The following is a 19151-nucleotide window of genomic DNA, read 5'->3' as shown; positions in this document are numbered from 1 at the left end:
GGTAGGCACCCATCCTGTCCTCTGCCACCTTCCCGGGCAGACAGCCATCTTGTTCTCTGCCACCTTCCCAGGCAGGCAGCTATCTTGTTCTCTGCCACCTTCCCAGGCAGACAGCCATCTTGTTCTCTACCACCTTCCCAGACAGACAGCCATCTTGTTCTCTGCCACCTTCCCGAACAGCTATCAAACTTGTATTTTCATCGAGCACAGGGCCCTGCCTGCAGCCGGTGTATTGAAGGGTTCAACAAATATATTAAATTAAATACATTACAAAAAATAAATAAATTGCGTTCATTACCCAGGAGAGAGTTAACAGAGCAGAAACTCCCCGTTCCAGGCCTACCTCTCTGCCACAATCTAGTAACACGTTTAATGGGAAAACATTCATTTTCTGTCTTGCGTGAATAACCCGCAGGCTGGAATTTAACATTCTCCCGAGAAATAGTTGTGTGTGTTTCTTTTCTTTATTTTACAGTTTATATTTATGGGGCTTTTTTAGTTTATAGGATGGTGAACTTTGCGAACCCCGCAAGAGGGAGGGAAAAAACAAACGTTTACCGTTTCCTTTTATGATGCCTGTAATATGTTGCTCTTTCCCTGTAATATGTCGCTCTTTCACTGTAATATGTCGCTCTTTCCCTGTAATGTCGCTCTTTCCCTGTAATATGTCGCTCTTTCCCTGTACTATGTCGCTCTTTCCTTGTACTATGTCGCTCTTTCCCTGTACTATGTCGCTCTTTCCCTGTACTATGTCGCTCTTTCCCTGTACTATGTCGCTCTTTCCCTGTACTATGTCGCTCTTTCCCTGTACTATGTCGCTCTTTCCTTGTACTATGTCGCTCTTTCCCTGTACTGTCGCTCTTTCCCTGTACTATGTCGCTCTTTCCCTGTACTATGTCGCTCTTTCCCTGTACTATGTCGCTTTCCCTGTACTATGTCGCTCTTTCCCTGTACTATGTCGCTCTTTCCCTGTACTATGTCGCTCTTTCCCTGTACTATGTCGCTCTTTCCCTGTACTATGTCGCTCTTTCCCTGTACTATGTCGCTCTTTCCCTGTACTATGTCGCTCTTTCCCTGTAATATGGCGCTCTTTCCCTGTACTATGTCGCTCTTTCCCTGTACTATGTCGCTCTTTCCCTGTACTATGTCGCTCTTTCCCTGTACTATGTCGCTCTTTCCCTGTACTATGTCGCTCTTTCCCTGTACTATGTCGCTCTTTCCCTGTACTATGTCGCTCTTTCCCTGTACTATGTCGCTCTTTCCCTGTACTATGTCGCTCTTTCCCTGTAATATGTCGCTCTTTCCCTGTACTATGTCGCTCTTTCCCTGTACTATGTCGCTCTTTCCCTGTAATATGTCGCTCTTTCACTGCAATGTTGAGGTTTAACCTGAATTCTGCACCCTAACAATTTTATTGACATAAGAATTGTCACTGGACCAAAATGAACTTATGACTTTGACATGTTTAAAAAGTTAAAGGCCAAGGGCTCTCATGCCCTTTTTTATAGTCTGACCCCGATAAGTATGTAGTGGTGTGAAGATGGTCAGCGCAAACCTCATGGACCTCACGAATTTGATGGATCCGGATGAAGTATCAAGGAAAGGATAAATAAGAATAAAACACGATCTTATTGTAACATATCCACATGTGGGGGATAGGAGGGAAAGGAGGGGGTGGGGGTGGGAAGGGGGAGTTGTGGGGTGGGTGAGGGGGGAGTGAACGATGGAAGGATTGATGGTGGGTTCCCACTAACTAATCACAGCATACATAGAGTATATGGATCCAGTGACTCACACGGGCTTGTGTGGTGTCTCTCCCTCAACGCTGACTGGAGTGGGTTAATACAGACTCATATACTGGAGTCTCAATATACATAAAACTCACACGGCCTGATGTGAGTCCTTGCCCTCAGAGGGTGGTGTCCTGTATGGATGGTGTCTTGTTGTTTCAGCAGAGTTGTCCCACGATGGGTGTGGTGTGTGAGTGTCTCCTCTCCCCGTATCCCAAATGACCAAAAAAAGGAATGTGTGCAAACCAAAATAAAGTGAAGGTATTTAATGGGTTAACAGTGAAGACATGAGCATACACTATGCATACATGTTGTGCTACTAAAAGGTATAAAACAATATATAACACAATGACACAATGCTGCACTGAAGCAAACACAATAAGTATGTAGCAGGGTGAGCGGAGACATGGGAGGGGTTTAATTGCCTCTGGCTGCTCCCTTTTTTGGGACATCGCTGTGTCCTATTCTACACCCACAAAAGGTGGGAGTTGGGGCTGAAAACTGCCCAGACTGCCACTTTGGTAGATATAGAATTACCCATTATGTGGAGTTTGCACAGGCAAAGCCTCCTCTTTCTCATTTTTACTGGCGCTCTAAGGCCGCGCTTATACCAGATCTGGCCGGGTGCTCGCCGCCAAAACAAAGGCGTGTTTTCCACCGAGCGCGCATGCGAACGAGGCGGCCCAAGCGCGCGGTTTCATAGCAGATCTCAGAAATTGATTTTCCCCCGAGGGACGACCGCGTCACATGAGCGGTTCAGCCAATGAGGGCGAACCGCTCACGTGACGTCATGGCCACACCTCCCGATACCTCCTGCCTGTAGGGCAGGTTTTGGGCGGGCGCATTGCCCTGAGGGATCGGGCATAATCGCAGCCTAACAGGGGTGGGGTGTGGTAAAGGTCCAGTAAAGATTTCCTCATTTCTAAGAAAACCTAAACCAGGGGTGGTCAGCTCCAGTCTGTTCTGTCCCAGGCTCACTGTGGCAGGCGGGTAGAGGCAGGCAGCTTAACTCAATTCCATATAACAAGCAAAGGCCAGCTTCTTATTGTTTACTGAAGAACAATAACTACTCACAATGGCTGCTGGCTTGAAAAGGAAGTGTGCTTGCCTATGCAAGCAGGAAAAGGGCAAGGACTGCACCAAGTAACAAGGGGAGGAAGGCAGGCCAACTCAATGAGAAGTAATGGGGGGGAGGTTGCCAGGGCAACAGGCTAAGATGCCAGCTATGGTGGAAGTTACACAGTAACAACCAAAGCTAAGGGAACTGCAGTCAGGCACAGAAAACCCATACAGGGGACAGAACACAGTCCTCAAAGGCCACCAACAGGTCAGGTTTTAAGAATAGCCCTGCTTCAGCACAGGTGGCTCAATCTTTTACTGATCCACCTGTGCTGAAGCAGGGATATCCCTAATAGATGGCCTGTTGGTGGCCTTTAGGGTGGGAGTTGGCCACCCCTGCCCTAAACAGTCAAATGTTTGCTTGAGCTAAAATTACATTTGTTTAAAAGAAGACAGTAACAAGTTTTTTTTTTTTTTTTTTTTGGCAAAATAACATGGATTGCACTGTAATGAAAATATTTCTTGTTTTGGTTTTATAGGGCAAAGCATTAACCCCAAGCTGGCGGGTTTGATAGGAATACACGGACCCCATAACAAGCAGCCGTTCATGGTGGCGTTCTTTAAAGCCACGGAAATCCACCTGCGCAGCATTCGCTCTGCCAGCGGGAAACAGCGAAACCAGAACCGATCCAAAACCCCGAAGAACCAAGAGGGTCTACGTGTAGCCAATATCGCAGGTCTGCGCCTGCCCACGCCGCGTTGTAGAGTCCTCCGGTAGCGACGGGGTTAAACACAAGCCTTTGTATATTCCTTTATGCCGCTCTCACAGAATGTAACAGAACTTGGGAAGATGGAAGGGGATATTTATCACACGGCCGATTCTTGCATTTCGACACGTTGCGTTTTTGTTGTTGGGGGAGTTAGGCTGCGCTTACAGAGCCGGCGACAGCGGCATCGCGTCAAAACAAATGCATAGCCGCCGTTGCGTGCGCTTATAGTATGCGCGGCGTGAAGACTTGGTCGCGATCGTTGGAAGTCATCTCAATTTGATTTTTCCAGCGACCGCAGCCTGACGTCGCCGTTGCTGGCACTATAAGCGCGGCCTTAGAGGCGCAAACACTGATACATCTAATAATACCCTGCCTCCCTCACCTCACCCTATAACGCCTCCCTCACCTCACCCTATAACACCTCCCCACGCCGCACCCTATAACGCCTCCCTCACCTCACCCTATAACGCCTCCCCACGCCTCACCCTATAACGCCTCCCCACGCCGCACCCTATAACGCCTCCCCACGCCGCATCCTATAATGCCTCCCCACGCCTCGCCCTATAACGCCTCCCCACGCTGCACCCTATAACGCCTCCCCACGCCGCACCCTATAACACCTCCCCACGCCTCGCCCTATAACGCCTCCCCACGCTGCACCCTATAACGCCTCCCCACGCCGCACCCTATAACACCTCCCCACGCCTCGCCCTATAACGCCTCCCCACGCTGCACCCTATAACGCCTCCCCACGCCGCACCCTATAACACCTCCCCACGCCTCACCCTATAACGCCTCCCCTCGCCGCATCCTATAACGCCTCCCCACGCCTCGCCCTATAACGCCTCCCCACGCTGCACCCTATAACGCCTCCCCACGCCGCACCCTATAACACCTCCCCACGCCTCACCCTATAACGCCTCCCCTCGCCGCATCCTATAACGCCTCCCCTCGCCGCATCCTATAACGCCTCCCCTCGCCGCTCCCTATGACTGAGCGTAAACCTGCCCCCTGAGACAATTACTGTAAGATATTAAACACTGAAAAACATTCCCGGCGTCGTAAATGTTCCCAAACTGCGCACTGTTATTTAGTCTGCGCGCTGTTATTTAATCTGCGCGCTGTTATTTAATCTGCGCGCTGTTATTTAATCTGCGCGCTGTTATTTAATCTGCGCGCTGTTATTTAATCTGCGCGCTGTTATTTAATCTGCGCGCTGTTATTTAATCTGCGCGCTGTTATTTAATCTGCGCGCTGTTATTTAATCTGCGCGCTGTTATTTAGTCTGCGCGCTGTTATTTAATCTGCGCGCTGTTATTTAATCTGCGCGCTGTTATTTAATCTGCGCGCTGTTATTTAATCTGCGCGCTGTTATTTAATCTGCGCGCTGTTATTTAATCTGCGCGCTGTTATTTAATCTGCGCGCTGTTATTTAATCTGCGCGCTGTTAGCTGTCGCACTCACCCGGCGTTTTCCTATTTTCCCCTTTCTTGCAGAAAACAGCAGCACAGATCAGAAACAAGCCTGCAAGAAACACGAGCTGTACGTCAGCTTCCAGGATCTGGGATGGCAGGTAGGTCCCCTGACCAACATTAACCTCCTAAGCGCTCGAATTTCAGTACGGCACAGTGCTGCAGTGCAGGCCCCGCGAGCGCCCCGGTGCTGAGGGAGTTAAAATTAAACACACGGGGGTGACGCCCCTTTAAAAGATTTCTTCACAATGCAGAATTGCCAACATTGCAAAAGAATACATTATCCAAGGACACGTCAAAATGGCCCATGGGCACAGGGTCCCCATTACCAAGGTGGGCACAGGGTCCCCATTACCAAGGTGGGCACAGGGTCCCCATTACCAAGGTGGGCACAGGGTCCCCATTACCAAGGTGGGCACAGGGTCCCCATTACCAAGGTGGGCACAGGGTCCCCATAACCAAGGTGGGCACAGGGTCCCCATTACCAGGGTGGGCACAGGGTCCCCATTACCAAGGTGGGCACAGGGTCCCCATTATTAAGATTGGCACAGGGTCCCCATTACCAGGGTGGGCACAGGGTCCCCATTATCAAGGTTGGCACAGGGTCCCCATTACCAGGGCAGGCACAGGGTCCCCATTACCAGGGTGGGCACAGGGTCCCCATTACCAAGGTGGGCACAGGGTCCGCATTATCAAGGTTGGCACAGGTTCCCCATTACCAAGGTGGGCACAGGGTCCCCATTACCAAGGTGGGCACAGGGTCCCCATTACCAAGGTGGGCACAGGGTCCCCATTATCAAGATTGGCACAGGGTCCCCATTACCAGGGTGGGCACAGGGTCCCCATTATCAAGGTTGGCACAGGGTCCCCATTACCAGGGCGGGCACAGGGTCCCCATTACCAGGGTGGGCACAGGGTCCCCATTACCAAGGTGGGCACAGGGTCCGCATTATCAAGGTTGGCACAGGGTTCCCATTACCAGGGTGGGCACAGGGTCCGCATTATCAAGGTTGGCACAGGGTCCCCATTACCAGGGTGGGCACAGGGTCCCCATTACCAAGGTGGGCACAGGGTCCCCATTATCAAGGTGGGCACAGGGTCCCCATTACCAGGGTGGGCACAGGGTCCCCAATTACCAAGGTGGGCACAGGGTCCCCATTACCAAGGTTGGCACAGGGTCCCCATTACCAAGGTTGGCACAGGGTCCCCATTACCAAGGTGGGCACAGGGTCCCCATTACCAGGGTGGGCACAGGGTCCCCATTACCAGGGTGGGCACAGGGTCCCCATTACCAGGGTGGGCACATGGTCCCCATTACCAAGGTGAGCACAGGCTCCCCATTATCAGGTTGGGCACAGACTCCCCATTATCAGGGTGGGCACAGGGTCCCCATTACCAGGGTGGGCAAAGGCTCCCCATTACCAGGGTGGGCACAGGCTCCCCATTACCAGGGTGGACACAGGCTCCCCATTTCCAAGGTGGGCACAGGCTCCCCATTACCAGGGTGGACACAGGCTCCCCATTACCAGGGTGGGCACAGGCTCCCCATTACCAGGGTGGGCACAGGCTCCCCATTACCTGGGTGGGCACAGGCTCCCCATTACCAGGGTGGGCACAGGCTCCCCATTACCAGGGTGGGCACAGGATCCCCATTATCAAGGTGGGCACACACACACGTTGCTATTTATGTAGCTCTGGAGGAAGCAGCCCCGCCCCTACCCTGCTGAGTCCTCCAATAGGAGAAGGCAGGGGGACAGATGTGCAGCCTCACTGGCTGTCCCTTGCTGCGATTGACATGTCGCTCAGCCTATCACAGAGCCGGAGGGGGTCCCCTCGGAGCTGAAATTAGTGGCGTTCAGCTCCGGAGACCCCCTGCTTCAACCCTATAATAATAATAAAAAAAACAAGTGCATGAATTGCTCTTTTCAGATAGGATGTTTTTTTAATGTGCTTCCGGGGGGAGTGGAGAAAGTGAGTATAAACAACGGGAGTCGCCATGTGGACACTTTAATGCAGGCTTTGGGCCTTTTTGAAAACATTTATTTTTTAAAACGGCTAGGGGGAAAAAAATTAAGTGGGTTAATCTGCTTTGAATGGCATCAGTTTCAAAGTAGGTCATATTGGAGGCACCCCTAAAGCAGCAGTACAAGCTGCTATTTGTTTTTTTTTTTTTGTTTGTTTTTTTACATATTTTCACTTTAATATGTGCATCAATACAACCCACACAATTATAAGTAATTAGGTAAGTTGCCGATTGATCTGTTCTCCTGTGATCGATCGGCGAAGATTCGGTTCGGGGGTTCACAAAATGGCTGTCAGTGCAGCAGAAGAGGACCAAAGATGCAAAGTTCTGGGGGGAAGATCATGTGACCAGGCAGTCACTAGATACAATTGGTGCACTGCTAGAGAGAGGGCAGGGCTCAAAAAGGGATGTGTCAGAGTCTTTTTCAGAAGAGGAAGGGGATGTGACTTTGTAAATGGTTGCTATAGAAACAAAAAATGCTTGTTACATTATAATACTTTAAAAATGTCATTCAGAGTTGTTTTTAAAATATAAATAAAAATGCTACAAGTATTTTCTCATAATACAAAACTGATTTTTTTTTAAACACACATGAAGGATATTGCTTGGTCTGCAGTTACAATTGTGCCCCCCCCCCCCTTCCTCCCAGTGCAGGGGTGGCCAAATTCAATCCCCAAAGGCCACCAACAGATCAGGTTTTAAGGATATCCCTGCTTCAGCACAGGTGGCTCAATCAGTCCTGTGCCGAAGCAGGGATAGCCTTCAAACCTGACCTGTTGATAGCCATCCCCTGCCCAACTGTGTCTAATTGCAGCCAGCCGGGTAATTAATTGTTGTAAGGACCTGTTACATCTCTGGTTGTACCGACCGGAAACAAACACCCCGAAATGTCACGTGTAAAGCTTATCCTGGAGAAGAGAGTAAATGGGCATATATCACATGTAGTGACGATGCAAGCTGCCGCCACCAAATCACGTCACAAACAACAAGTTTGGGCATGCGGTAAGGGCTTCATGAATACGTCTGGTTTGTGCCCAGAAACGCACTTGTCAATGACCAAGACCCAAATATTCTGAGAATGTATGTGTGACCCTGTGCGGCGTCACTGGAGCTGCAGGCAATTAACCTTTAATAATACATTTGCTCCCAGTGTAATGTTATATTTCCCCCGCAGGACTGGATTATTGCCCCAGAAGGCTATGCTGCGTATTACTGCGAGGGGGAATGTGCTTTTCCTCTGAATTCGTATATGAACGCAACAAACCATGCTATTGTACAAACACTGGTAAGAGCGGCCATGGCATGCATGCGGGTTTCTTCCAGCAGATAAACTGCAGGGGGAAGTCAGGGGGAAGTCGGGGGTAAACTGTGTTAGTGAAATTTAAGGGGTCTATATGTGTCAACACGGAGAAAGTGTGTGTAGACGCGCTGCTGCGTGTTAGTGGAGCAGGGCGTCTGCGTATGTAACAACAGTTTCTTGCATCTGCAGTATGTTAGATTTACGCCAGGTGTGGAGGATCTTGTGGGGCAAATGACAGGGGAAAAGAATGACGCATAGAGACGCAGAATGTGATACATCTCATTATAACCTGTGCACCATGTAACTCCCCCCAACTCCTCCTACCGACTCTCCCCAAGGTGCAAGCTGGGACAGAGACGCAGAATGTGATACATCTCATTATAATCTGTGCACCGTGTAACTCCCCCCCCAACTCCTCCTACTGACTCTCCCCAAGGTGCAAGCTGGGGCAGAGACGCAGAATGTAATACATCTCATTATAATCTGTGCACCATGTAACTCCCCCCAACTCCTCCTACTGACTCTCCCCAAGGTACAAGCTGGGACAGAGACGCAGAATGTAATACATCTCATTATAACCTGTGCACCGTGTAACTCTCACCAACTCCTCCTACTGACTCTCCCCAAGGTGCAAGCTGGGGCAGAGACGCAGAATGTGATACATCTCATTATAATCTGTGCACCATGTTACTCTCCCCAACTCCTCCTACTGACTCTCCCCAAGGTGCAAGCTGGGGCAGAGACACAGAATGTGATACATCTCATTATAATCTGTGCACCATGTAACTCCCCCAACTCCTCCTACTGACTCTCCCCAAGGTGCAAGCTGGTACAGAGACGCAGAATGTGATAAATCTCATTATAATCTGTGCACCATGTAACTCCCCCAACTCCTCCTACTGACTCTCCCCAAGGTGCAAGCTGGGGCTGACGCAGAATGTGATACATCTCATTATAATCTGTGCACCATGTAACTCCCCCAACTCCTCCTACTGACTCTCCCCAAGGTGCAAGCTGGGACAGAGACACAGAATGTGATACATCTCATTATAATCTGTGCACCATGTAACTCCCCCAACTCCTCCTACTGACTCTCCCCAAGGCGCAAGCTGGGGCAGAGACGCAGAATGTGATACATCTCATTATAATCTGTGCACCATGTAACTCCCCCAACTCCTCCTACTGACTCTCCCCAAGGTGCAAGCTGGGGCAGAGACGCAGAATGTGATACATCTCATTATAATCTGTGCACCATGTAACTCCTTCCCAACTCCTCCTACTGACTCTCCCCAAGGTGCAAGCTGGGACAGAGACGCAGAATGTGATACCACTCATAATTTGTGCATTGTGTAACTCAGTGGAGCAATTCCAGGGAAAACATTTTTATACCATTAAAAGTCCAATTAAAATCACTATTTGGTGCAGTTATTTTACCCCAGAATGGCTCCACATTTGCCTTGATACATAAACCAGTAAGAATGCATCACAGAAATGAGTGATACTGCTGCAGAGTTGTGGGTCTGGGAAAGCTGAGAGAGATTTGGGAGGGAAACCGTTTGCATATACTGTAGATGGGGAAAGGTTTATCAGGGAGAAAGTGGAAAAGTGCATTCCAGAATGACTTATGTACAGGCAATGGTCAAAGTCACTTTAAAAAGTAGTGATACAGTGAATTATTTATCATTTCGGTTCCTTTAAAGTTCGACATTTATTTACATTTGGGCAAAGCTTTTTGGACTGTATTTGATAAAATGCTTCTGTAAGGGGAGACGTTTTAAATAAAATGTCCTTTTTCTTAACAATACATTAGAATTGTAAGGTTGTCGATATAAAAAAATCAGTGTTACGCTGGGTGAGAAGATAACAAGCATTGTTACTCTGGGTGAGAAGATAAAAAGCATTGTTACTCTGGGGGAGAAGATAACAAGCATTGTTACTCTGGGTGAGAAGATAAAAAGCAGTGATACTCTGGGTGAGAAGATAACAAGCATTGTTACTCTGGGTGAGAAGATAAAAACCAGTGATACTCTGGGTGAGAAGCTAAAAAGCATTGTTACTCTGGGTGAGAAGATAACAAGCAGTGTTACTCTGGGTGAGAAGCTAAAAAGCATTGTTACTCTGGGTGAGAAGATAAAAAGCATTGTTACTCTGGGGGAGAAGATAACAAGCATTGTTACTCTGGGGGAGAAGATAAAAAAAAGTAGTGATAGTAACAATAAGAGTGGTTCCCAGCACTCAAAGAAATAATAGTCTAGAGATAAGCCAAATACTGAAATACTGAAATTTAATGTGAAAAATATATAAAAAAAAATTATATACAAAGACTGATGCACGGTAATTGCAACAAGTGAGGGCTATTACTGAGTGCACAGTGATCCGTTCCTGCTGCGTCACGTTCTAGCTCACGGCGTCACGTTCTAGCTCACGGCGTCACGTTCTAGCTCACGGTTTGTTGCTGTGGAAATCTCTCTGCTGCAGGTTGATGAGTGTGTGCTGTTCATTGTGCCCTTAGTGGCACTGCAGTGCTATTTCTTGACTGTATACTCTGGACTGCGTTCTTGGTTGTCCAGGGGGAGCCCTGTCTGGGCATTTACCCAGAGCACAGCACTGTGGTGTATTTGCATGTATTTGCACTCTTCAGGGTGTGTATTTGCTTGTATCTGTACTCATTCGGGTGTGCTCGGGCTTATTCCCATATCAACTTGTTGGTTCCCTTAGAGCACTATCTTTGAGTTTGGTTTATTACCTTTGATTTTAGGAGGTTATTATTTAAGGTGAAGGGAAGTACCTTTGGTCCTACAAATCATAGGGAATGGGCCTGAAGAAGGGGTTCACCCCCGAAACGTTGCCCCCCTCGTTTACCTTTGTCCTGTTTTTTTCTCTCCCCCACTTCCCTTCTTCCTCCCTGTTTTCCCCTTCCCTTCTTTCCCCCTACCCCTTATCCTCCGGTTCATTTGTTACTTACCCGTGGGTGTCTTTATACACCTTCAGTAATTACCTTCACTTGTTGCAATTACCGTGCATCAGTCTGTGTATGTAATTATTGTTGATATATTTTTCACATAAAATGTCAGTATTTGGCTTATCTCTAGACCAGCGGTGCGCAAACTGGGGGGCGCGAGACTGCCTGCGGGGGCGGGGGGGGCGTGGGGTTTACAGAGGCCCTGCACGCTTCCCGAAGGCACTTAAATTAAGTGCCGGGGGAGCTGCAGGGCCTCTGTAAGCCTTTACTTACCTTGGAGCGGAGGTAAGTGAGGGTAAGGTGGGGGGCGTGGGAGTGAGGAGACCGTCGGCAGGGGGGCGCAGGGAAAAACGTTTGCGCTCCCCTGCTCTAGACTATTATTTCTTTGAGTGCTGGGACCCGCTCTTATGGTTACTATTATATTTGAGGGGTTAGGGTCTCCTCTTGTTCCCGCTGCACCATTTCTTATCACATCATTATTCAATCTTGGTACATTGAGTCCTGTCTACTCCACATATCTATTTGATAAAAAGTAGTGATACTCTGCACCCACTAGAACCATCACACTTGCACCACTTTGCATAGGCCACTTGTTTCTCCATCAAATAGCAAGCTATAGCCATTGGTACACATGGTATAAAAGAAAGCAGGCTCACCCAATGAATGCACTTTATACGCCTGTGAGGTCCTGATGAAGGTCCCTCCGAGGTGAGAAGTGTAGATGTCACAGCCATGCCGAGTATAAATTAGTACAATCTTGGGTATCGCTCTTGTGCTCGTTCTGCCTGTCTGTGTGCGCCCAGTATTCCGGCAGACCAAATGTAACGTTTTGACTCTCTCTATATCTCCGCAGGTTCATTTTATTAACCCCAACACCGTCCCAAAGCCGTGCTGCGCCCCCACTCAACTCAACGCCATATCGGTCCTTTATTTTGACGACAGCTCCAATGTGATACTGAAGAAATACCGCAACATGGTTGTCAGAGCGTGTGGCTGCCATTAGCCGTGACCAAGAGATCTCACATACCCCCTGTCAGAGCCACAGGGGGGGTCCAGCCACGCGCGTGGCTGGACCACCTGGAATCGAAGGTGTTAAAGAAGCATTCACCCTTGTAGGACCAAATGAAACTGATGACTGTGATCCGTTTAATAGGGGAGGCTAGACGAGAGTAACAGTTTTTTGTAAACAAAATAAGGCACATACAGGTATTTTTACATTGCAGGTTTGTCCTGACTTCCCGTTCTAGGAGGGGACCTACCTCCCATGTTCCTGCCTTATCTCTCTGCTTCCTTTTACTTCTCTAGTTTATCTTTAAGGGACTTATTATATATCACCCGATTGGGCTGTTTTTCGTGCGAAATTCCCACGTCGCAGTCAGTGGGTAATTTCGGCTGGAAACGGCCCCATCGACGGCTTGGATGAATATGGGATACGTCCCTAACACAGGGGAGGATGCATTACTGTGATTAACTTAATACTAGGGTGACGCAAAATAAATCGACAATCACAACTAAAGTTGGGCGTGTCTGTACGTTTTTGGAGATTCCTAGGGGGGAGAAAGGTTGGGTCTTTCCAGACCGGTCAACTCATTGATTTTCTGCGAGGGGTCAGTCTCGCTGATTTCCTGCGAGGGGTCAGCGTCGCTGATTTTCTGTGTGGGGTCAGCGTCGCTGATTTTCTGCGAGGGGTCAGCGTCGCTGATTTCCTGCGAGTGGTCAGTCTCGCTGATTTCCTGCGAGGGGTCAGTCGTGCTGATTTCCTGTGAGGGGTCAGTCGCACTGATTTCCTGCGAGGGGTCAGTCTGGCTGATTTCCTGCGAGGGGTCAGTCTGGCTGACTTCCTTTGAAGGGTCAGCGTCGCTGATTTCCTGCGAGGGGTCAGTCGTGCTGATTTCCTGCGAGGGGTCAGTCTGGCTGATTTCCTGTGAGGGGTCAGTCGCGCTGATTTCCTGCGAGGGGTCAGTCTGGCTGATTTCCTGTGAGGGGTCAGTCGCGCTGATTTCCTGCGAGGGGTCAGTCGCGCTGATTTCCTGCGAGGGGTCAGTCTTACTGATTCTTAGCATTGATTTCAGTAGAGTCTTTATGATAAAAAAATCACAGCTGTTGAATGAAATTGCTATCTGTTTGGTGGTGAGGACGAGCAAGAATCCTTTCATCTCGCTGATTGCAGCCACTGGCGGTTGACATTTCTGCCGCGCTTCCAGTTGCCCGCGCATTTCACACCACGGGCCACGTTGATTTCTGGGTGGCATTTTTTAAAAAGGGCACAAGTCTTAGGCTTTATTGCAATAAACATATCACAGCACTCGCTTCCATTCGGTCCAGCATGGAAACGCGTTTTCAGTTTTAACCCATTTCCTGCCAGGGGTTAGGGAAACCAAGACACCACCAGATATGGAAATAAGGATGAAAATATAAGGTTCTTTCCTCTACTACAGGGGCGGGCAACTCCTTCCTCAAGGGCCACCAACAGGTCAGGTTTTCAGGATATCCCTGCTCCAGCACAGGAGGATCAACCAGTCCCAGCTTCAGCACAGGTGGCTCAACCAGTCCCAGCTTCAGCACAGGTGGCTCAATCAGTCCCAGCTTCAGAACAGGTGGCTCAACCAGTCCCAGCTTCAGCACAGGTGGATCAAGCAGTCCCAGCTTCAGCACAGGTGGCTCAATCAGTCCCAGCTTCAGCACAGGTGGCTCAATCAGTCCCTGCTTCAGCACAGGTAGCTCAAGCAGTCCCAGCTTCAGCACAGGTAGCTCAAGCGGTCCCAACTTCAGCACAGGTGGCTCAATCAGTTCCAGCTTCAGCACAGGTAGCGCAATCAGTCCCTGCTTCAGCACAGGTAGCTCAAGCAGTCCCAGCTTCAGCACAGCCCAGGGTCTGTCCAATTAGTGGCTCAGGTCTTTGTGAACCACTGATTGAGCCATCTGTGCTGAAGCAGGGATATCCTGAAAACCTGACCTGCTGGTGGCTCTTGAGGACTGGAGTTGCCCCACCCCCTGCGCTACTAATGAAACCAAGGAAATACTGAATGTAAAATAAAATAAAAAAATACAAAAGGAAACTCTTCTAAACTTAATGTTTGTGTGTGTGTGTGTGTGTGTGTGTGTGTGTGTGTGTGTGTGTGTGTGTGGGTGTGGGTGTGGGTGGGTGGGTGAGAATGAGAGAATTTAACATACACACACGTAGAGAGAGTACAATCTCGGGGTATCGCTCTTGCGCTCGTTCTGACTCGTTACACAGTACCATAGTTACACAGTACCATAGTTACACAGTACCATAGTTACATAGTTACACAGTACCATAGTTACACAGTACCATAGTTACATAGTTACACAGTACCATAGTTACATAGTTACACAGTACCATAGTTACATAGTTACACAGTACCATAGTTACATAGTATCATTGTTACACAATTGCATAGTTACATAGTTACACAGTACCATAGTTACGTAGTAAATTAGTTACATAGCTACACAGTATCATAGTTACACAGTGCCATAGTTACATAGTACCATAGTTACATAGTAGATAAGGATGAAACAAAGTTACATAGTATCATAGTTACACAGTACCATAGTTACATAGTATCATAGTTACACAGTACCATAGTTACACAGTACCATAGTTACACAGTACCATAGTTACATAGTATCATAGTTACACTGTTGCATAGTTACACAGTACCATAGTTACACAGTACCATAGTTACACAGTACCATAGTTACATAGTATCATAGTTACACTGTTGCATAGTTACACAGTACCATAGTTACACAGTACCATAGTTACACAGTACCATAGTTACATAGTATCATAGTTACACTGTTGCATAGTTACACAGTACCATAGTTACATAGTTACACAGTACATAGTAGATAAGGATGAAACAAAGACATACTGTACCCATTGACCTGCTAAATGTAGTCAACTAAGACAGCGGGCGCAGAGATTTTTTTGCTGTGCCCCCCCTGTGTGCCGGCCCCAGCGTTCTCCCCCCCCTCCAGTCACCCGGCGTCAAATGATGCCGAGGGTCACTTCACGTGACCCCGCAGAGTCATTTGACGGCGATACCATGACGATGCGTCACACGACCCCGCTGTGTCATTTGACGCCACATTGTCATGGTGACGTGACCAGAAGCCGGATGAATCCCGGTAAGTTGAGGTTGCAGAGGCCTCGCGCGGTCCCCCAGCATTTAATTTAAATGCAGCGGGGCCTCTCCAACCGCCGCGCCCCCCCCTCCCAGTAAACTCCCGCGCCCCCCAGTTTGCGCACCCCTGGACTAAGATACTCATCCTACATTTAATATAAATATATGGTCATTGGGTTCATGAATAAAAAGTAGTGTTATCCCTAGCGTTACGGGTACTAGTACACCAGCTTATTGCATATCGCTGGTGTCAATAGTGACATTTTGGATATTTGGATCCTTTGACTTAATAAAGTCTAGATATATTTATATATGCACACAGGGTGCAACCACTAGAGATCTGGCGTGACGCGAGTTACGCAACTTTGGGCTGTATATATTCATTATTATCTCTATGCATCTGTACATAGAAATACGTTATTTTGCATTTGTGAGAGCGGTGTGTTACAATACATAGTGGTCACACTATAAATAAGGTACATGCATTATTGTTCCACTCTGGGTATACTTTGCTTAACATTTACTAGTTTGATGACATTATAAACCCTTTTGACATTTGGCGAAACGTTGCTCAAGGAATTGAATTTGGGGGGAGGGGGAACGCTTAAAATGTGCCAGTTTGGGACACAACTCCATGAACCACCATAAGCTGATTGCGTCTGGTTATTTAGTCAACCTCACTGAAAGATAACATTTGACACTTGCTACTATTCACATGAGTTATGAGTGAGCCTGTATCGCTCTCCCTGTAGGCCAGACAAGTTGAAGGGGCAATAGCCCAGACTGACCTGTAAGGAGCTGCATAGGTTCCCCAGGCCACAGGCTACACACCTCTGACTTAATGTCCACTGGAGCTGCTAATAATGATTGATGAAGGAGGGAAGGTGGCTATGAGAATGCTATTGCCCTATAACCTCTCAAATCCAGACCAGATGGTTTGGTAAAGTGGCTGGTGAAAAGAATTTTGAACGTGACCCTTGAGTAACAGCCATGAACACACCTACCTTTGGAAATCCAGTGCATTTATTTAGACAGAGGTGTACTAGTGAAATTATACCGGTTTTGCCCAATTATAAGGCGACTTTTTCAATAAAGTTACGTTGAAAAGTGCATACTGGCCTTATAATCGGGACCCGCCCACTTTGCGAGCCAATCTGCAGTCGGATGTGTGAGGTAGGAGGGTAAAAAGGAGGAGGCTCCACCTTGGGGCCTGAAGCGGCCATTTTGCTTGTGGCAGGAAGCTCATGGAGATAGACACAGAGACACACAAGAGATAGAGAGGCTGTGTGCTGTGTGTGTCCTGTTTTCTTTCCAGCTGCTTCTAAAATGAGAGTGGCCTTATTTTCGGGGTCACCCTATAATCGAGCAAATATGGTAACACACGTTTTTCCTGATCATTGATTCCTTTTGAAGGCGTGGTTCTGCTGCTAATGATGCGCGAGAGAATCCTGGTTTGTTTCTCCAACATTCTTCATTTTTCAGGAAAAGAAAGAGGATTTCAAGCAAATGTGACCAAGATCTTTACTGGAGAGTTGTAATCGCTAAACAAGACGGTGCCGCCGGGCTTCCCCAACGTGTAGTTTGCCGTTTCGGTGTCTTTTCCAATTATTATCGGAAAGGCCGAATGTTCATTGCCAAAACGGGTGAATTTTGGACCTGTGCAACCTACAACAGGGTCGCAAAAATGTCAAAGGAAGCGATAAAAAAACTCAGCATGCAATATGTGGCGATCAAGTTGAAGGAAAGTGCAATTTGAAAATACTTCAACGTCTGGTTATGCTAAAAAAAAGCAGGAAAAAAAATCACACTTTTTTTGCCACTGTGAATTTCTTAATAGATTTTCTTGCACATTCACAAAGTTAACTAGGACAGGTGAGCACACCTGTACTCCAAATCATATCTACTCCAAATTATATCTACTCCGAATCACAGCTGTACTCCAAATCATATCTACTCCAAATTATATCTACTCCGAATCACAGCTGTACTCCAAATCATATCTACTCCAAATTATATCTACTCCGAATCACAGCTGTACTCCAAATCATATCTACTCCAAATTATATCTACTCCAAATCACACCTGTACTCCAAATTATATCTACTCCGAATCACACCTGTACTCCAAATCATATCTTCTCCGAATCACACCTGTACTCCAAATCATATATACTCCAAATCATATCTACTCCGAATCACACCTGTACTCCAAATCATATCTACTCCGAATCACACCTGTGCTCCCAATCATATCTACTCCAAATCATATCTACTCCGAATCACACCTGTACTCCAAATTATATCTACTCCGAATTATATCTACTCCAAATCACACCTGTACTCCAAATCATATGTACTCCAAATCATATCTACTCTGAATCACACCTGTACTCCAAATCATATCTACTCCGAATTATATCTACTCCGAATCACACCTGTATTCCAAATCACATCTACTCCAAATCATATCTACTCCGAATCATATCTACTCCAAATTACAACCGTATTCTGTGTCATACCAACTGTACACAGAAGCACATCCTCAGAGATGTTCCGTATCGGTATATCAATAGTATGAGATTATAGCAGACGGTACAGAGTCAACACCTTCCGGCAGTGAAGGGGTTACGAATTGTTTTGCCCTTTAAAGAACTAACAGCCTTGTGCTTCCTCTCTCCCCCTTGCCGACCTTTCTCAGTGCTTACAGGGGCGTAACTGGAACAAATTCAAAGTGACTCCAACCACAGGCAATGTTAAATGGACCACTGAATACCCCCTCACGATCGGAAAAAGTCTGCAGTGTCACGGGTTTAACATGTCCACCGCTGCATGTAATACAAGAGGGAGCGGGAGAGAGGTCAGCATAGGCAAGGAAAGCAAGCGGGCGCCCAGTCATATGGCTACTAGATATATGTGGGGCTTTTAAAGATTCCTCCTCTGCACGCAGACTTATTAATCAAGAATCAGTTTAAGATTTCATATTTTATTTCCACAGACAGTCAAAAGCTCGCACAACGTTTTGGGAGCGGTGCCCTTCGCCGAGTGCCTTTTATATATATGGGTTCCATGTAAAAATGGATTTCAGGCAAAAGGTGACACGGTGTGCTAATTTGCATGTCATTTCCCAGAATCCCTTGCTACAGTGGAAGCACTGTATGCTGGGGATAATGGTGAAACGCAGGGTTGCAGACCTGCTTAAGATATGTGAATGTGCTCACAAGTGATCTTTTTATTTGCTATATGCAATACGGTGGAGGTTTCTTGTTGCCTTGTTCACCCTCCATAACTTAAAATGTGATGACACACACAGACACGCACGCACGCACGCAAAGTTCTGTGGGGAAGATCATGTGACCAGGCAGTCACTAGATACAATTGGTGCACTGCTAGAGAGAGGGCAGGGCTCAAAAAGGATGTGTCAGAGCCTGTTTTAGAAGAGGAAGGGGATGTGACCGTGTAAATGGTTGCTATAGAAAAAAATGCTTGTTACATTATAATACATTACAAATGTCATTCAGAGTACTTGTTTTTTTTGTTTATTTAAATGCTACAAGTATTTTCTCATAGTACAGAACTGATCTATTCAAGAAAAAAACCCACACATGTAGGATATTGCTTGGTCTGC

At 47.4% G+C, this 19151-nt stretch overlaps 1 protein-coding gene across 1 annotated transcript in view; it reads left to right on the top strand.

Annotated features, from left to right (window-relative positions):
• Positions 1-14435, top strand: part of BMP7 (bone morphogenetic protein 7) — a 69956-nt gene extending 55521 nt beyond the window's left edge. The window contains exons 4-7 of the mRNA XM_075571622.1: positions 3389-3586; positions 5116-5192; positions 8289-8399; positions 12230-14435. Of these exons, the coding sequence (XP_075427737.1) occupies positions 3389-3586; positions 5116-5192; positions 8289-8399; positions 12230-12379 (536 nt within the window). The 3' untranslated portion in view covers positions 12380-14435. The remainder of the gene's footprint in view (positions 1-3388; positions 3587-5115; positions 5193-8288; positions 8400-12229) is intronic.
• The last annotated feature ends 4716 nt before the right edge of the window (positions 14436-19151 follow it).

Source organism: Ascaphus truei, chromosome 15 (assembly GCF_040206685.1).
Source record: "Ascaphus truei isolate aAscTru1 chromosome 15, aAscTru1.hap1, whole genome shotgun sequence".
NCBI lineage: Eukaryota > Metazoa > Chordata > Amphibia > Anura > Ascaphidae > Ascaphus > Ascaphus truei.
This window is presented reverse-complemented; position numbering and strand designations above follow the sequence as displayed.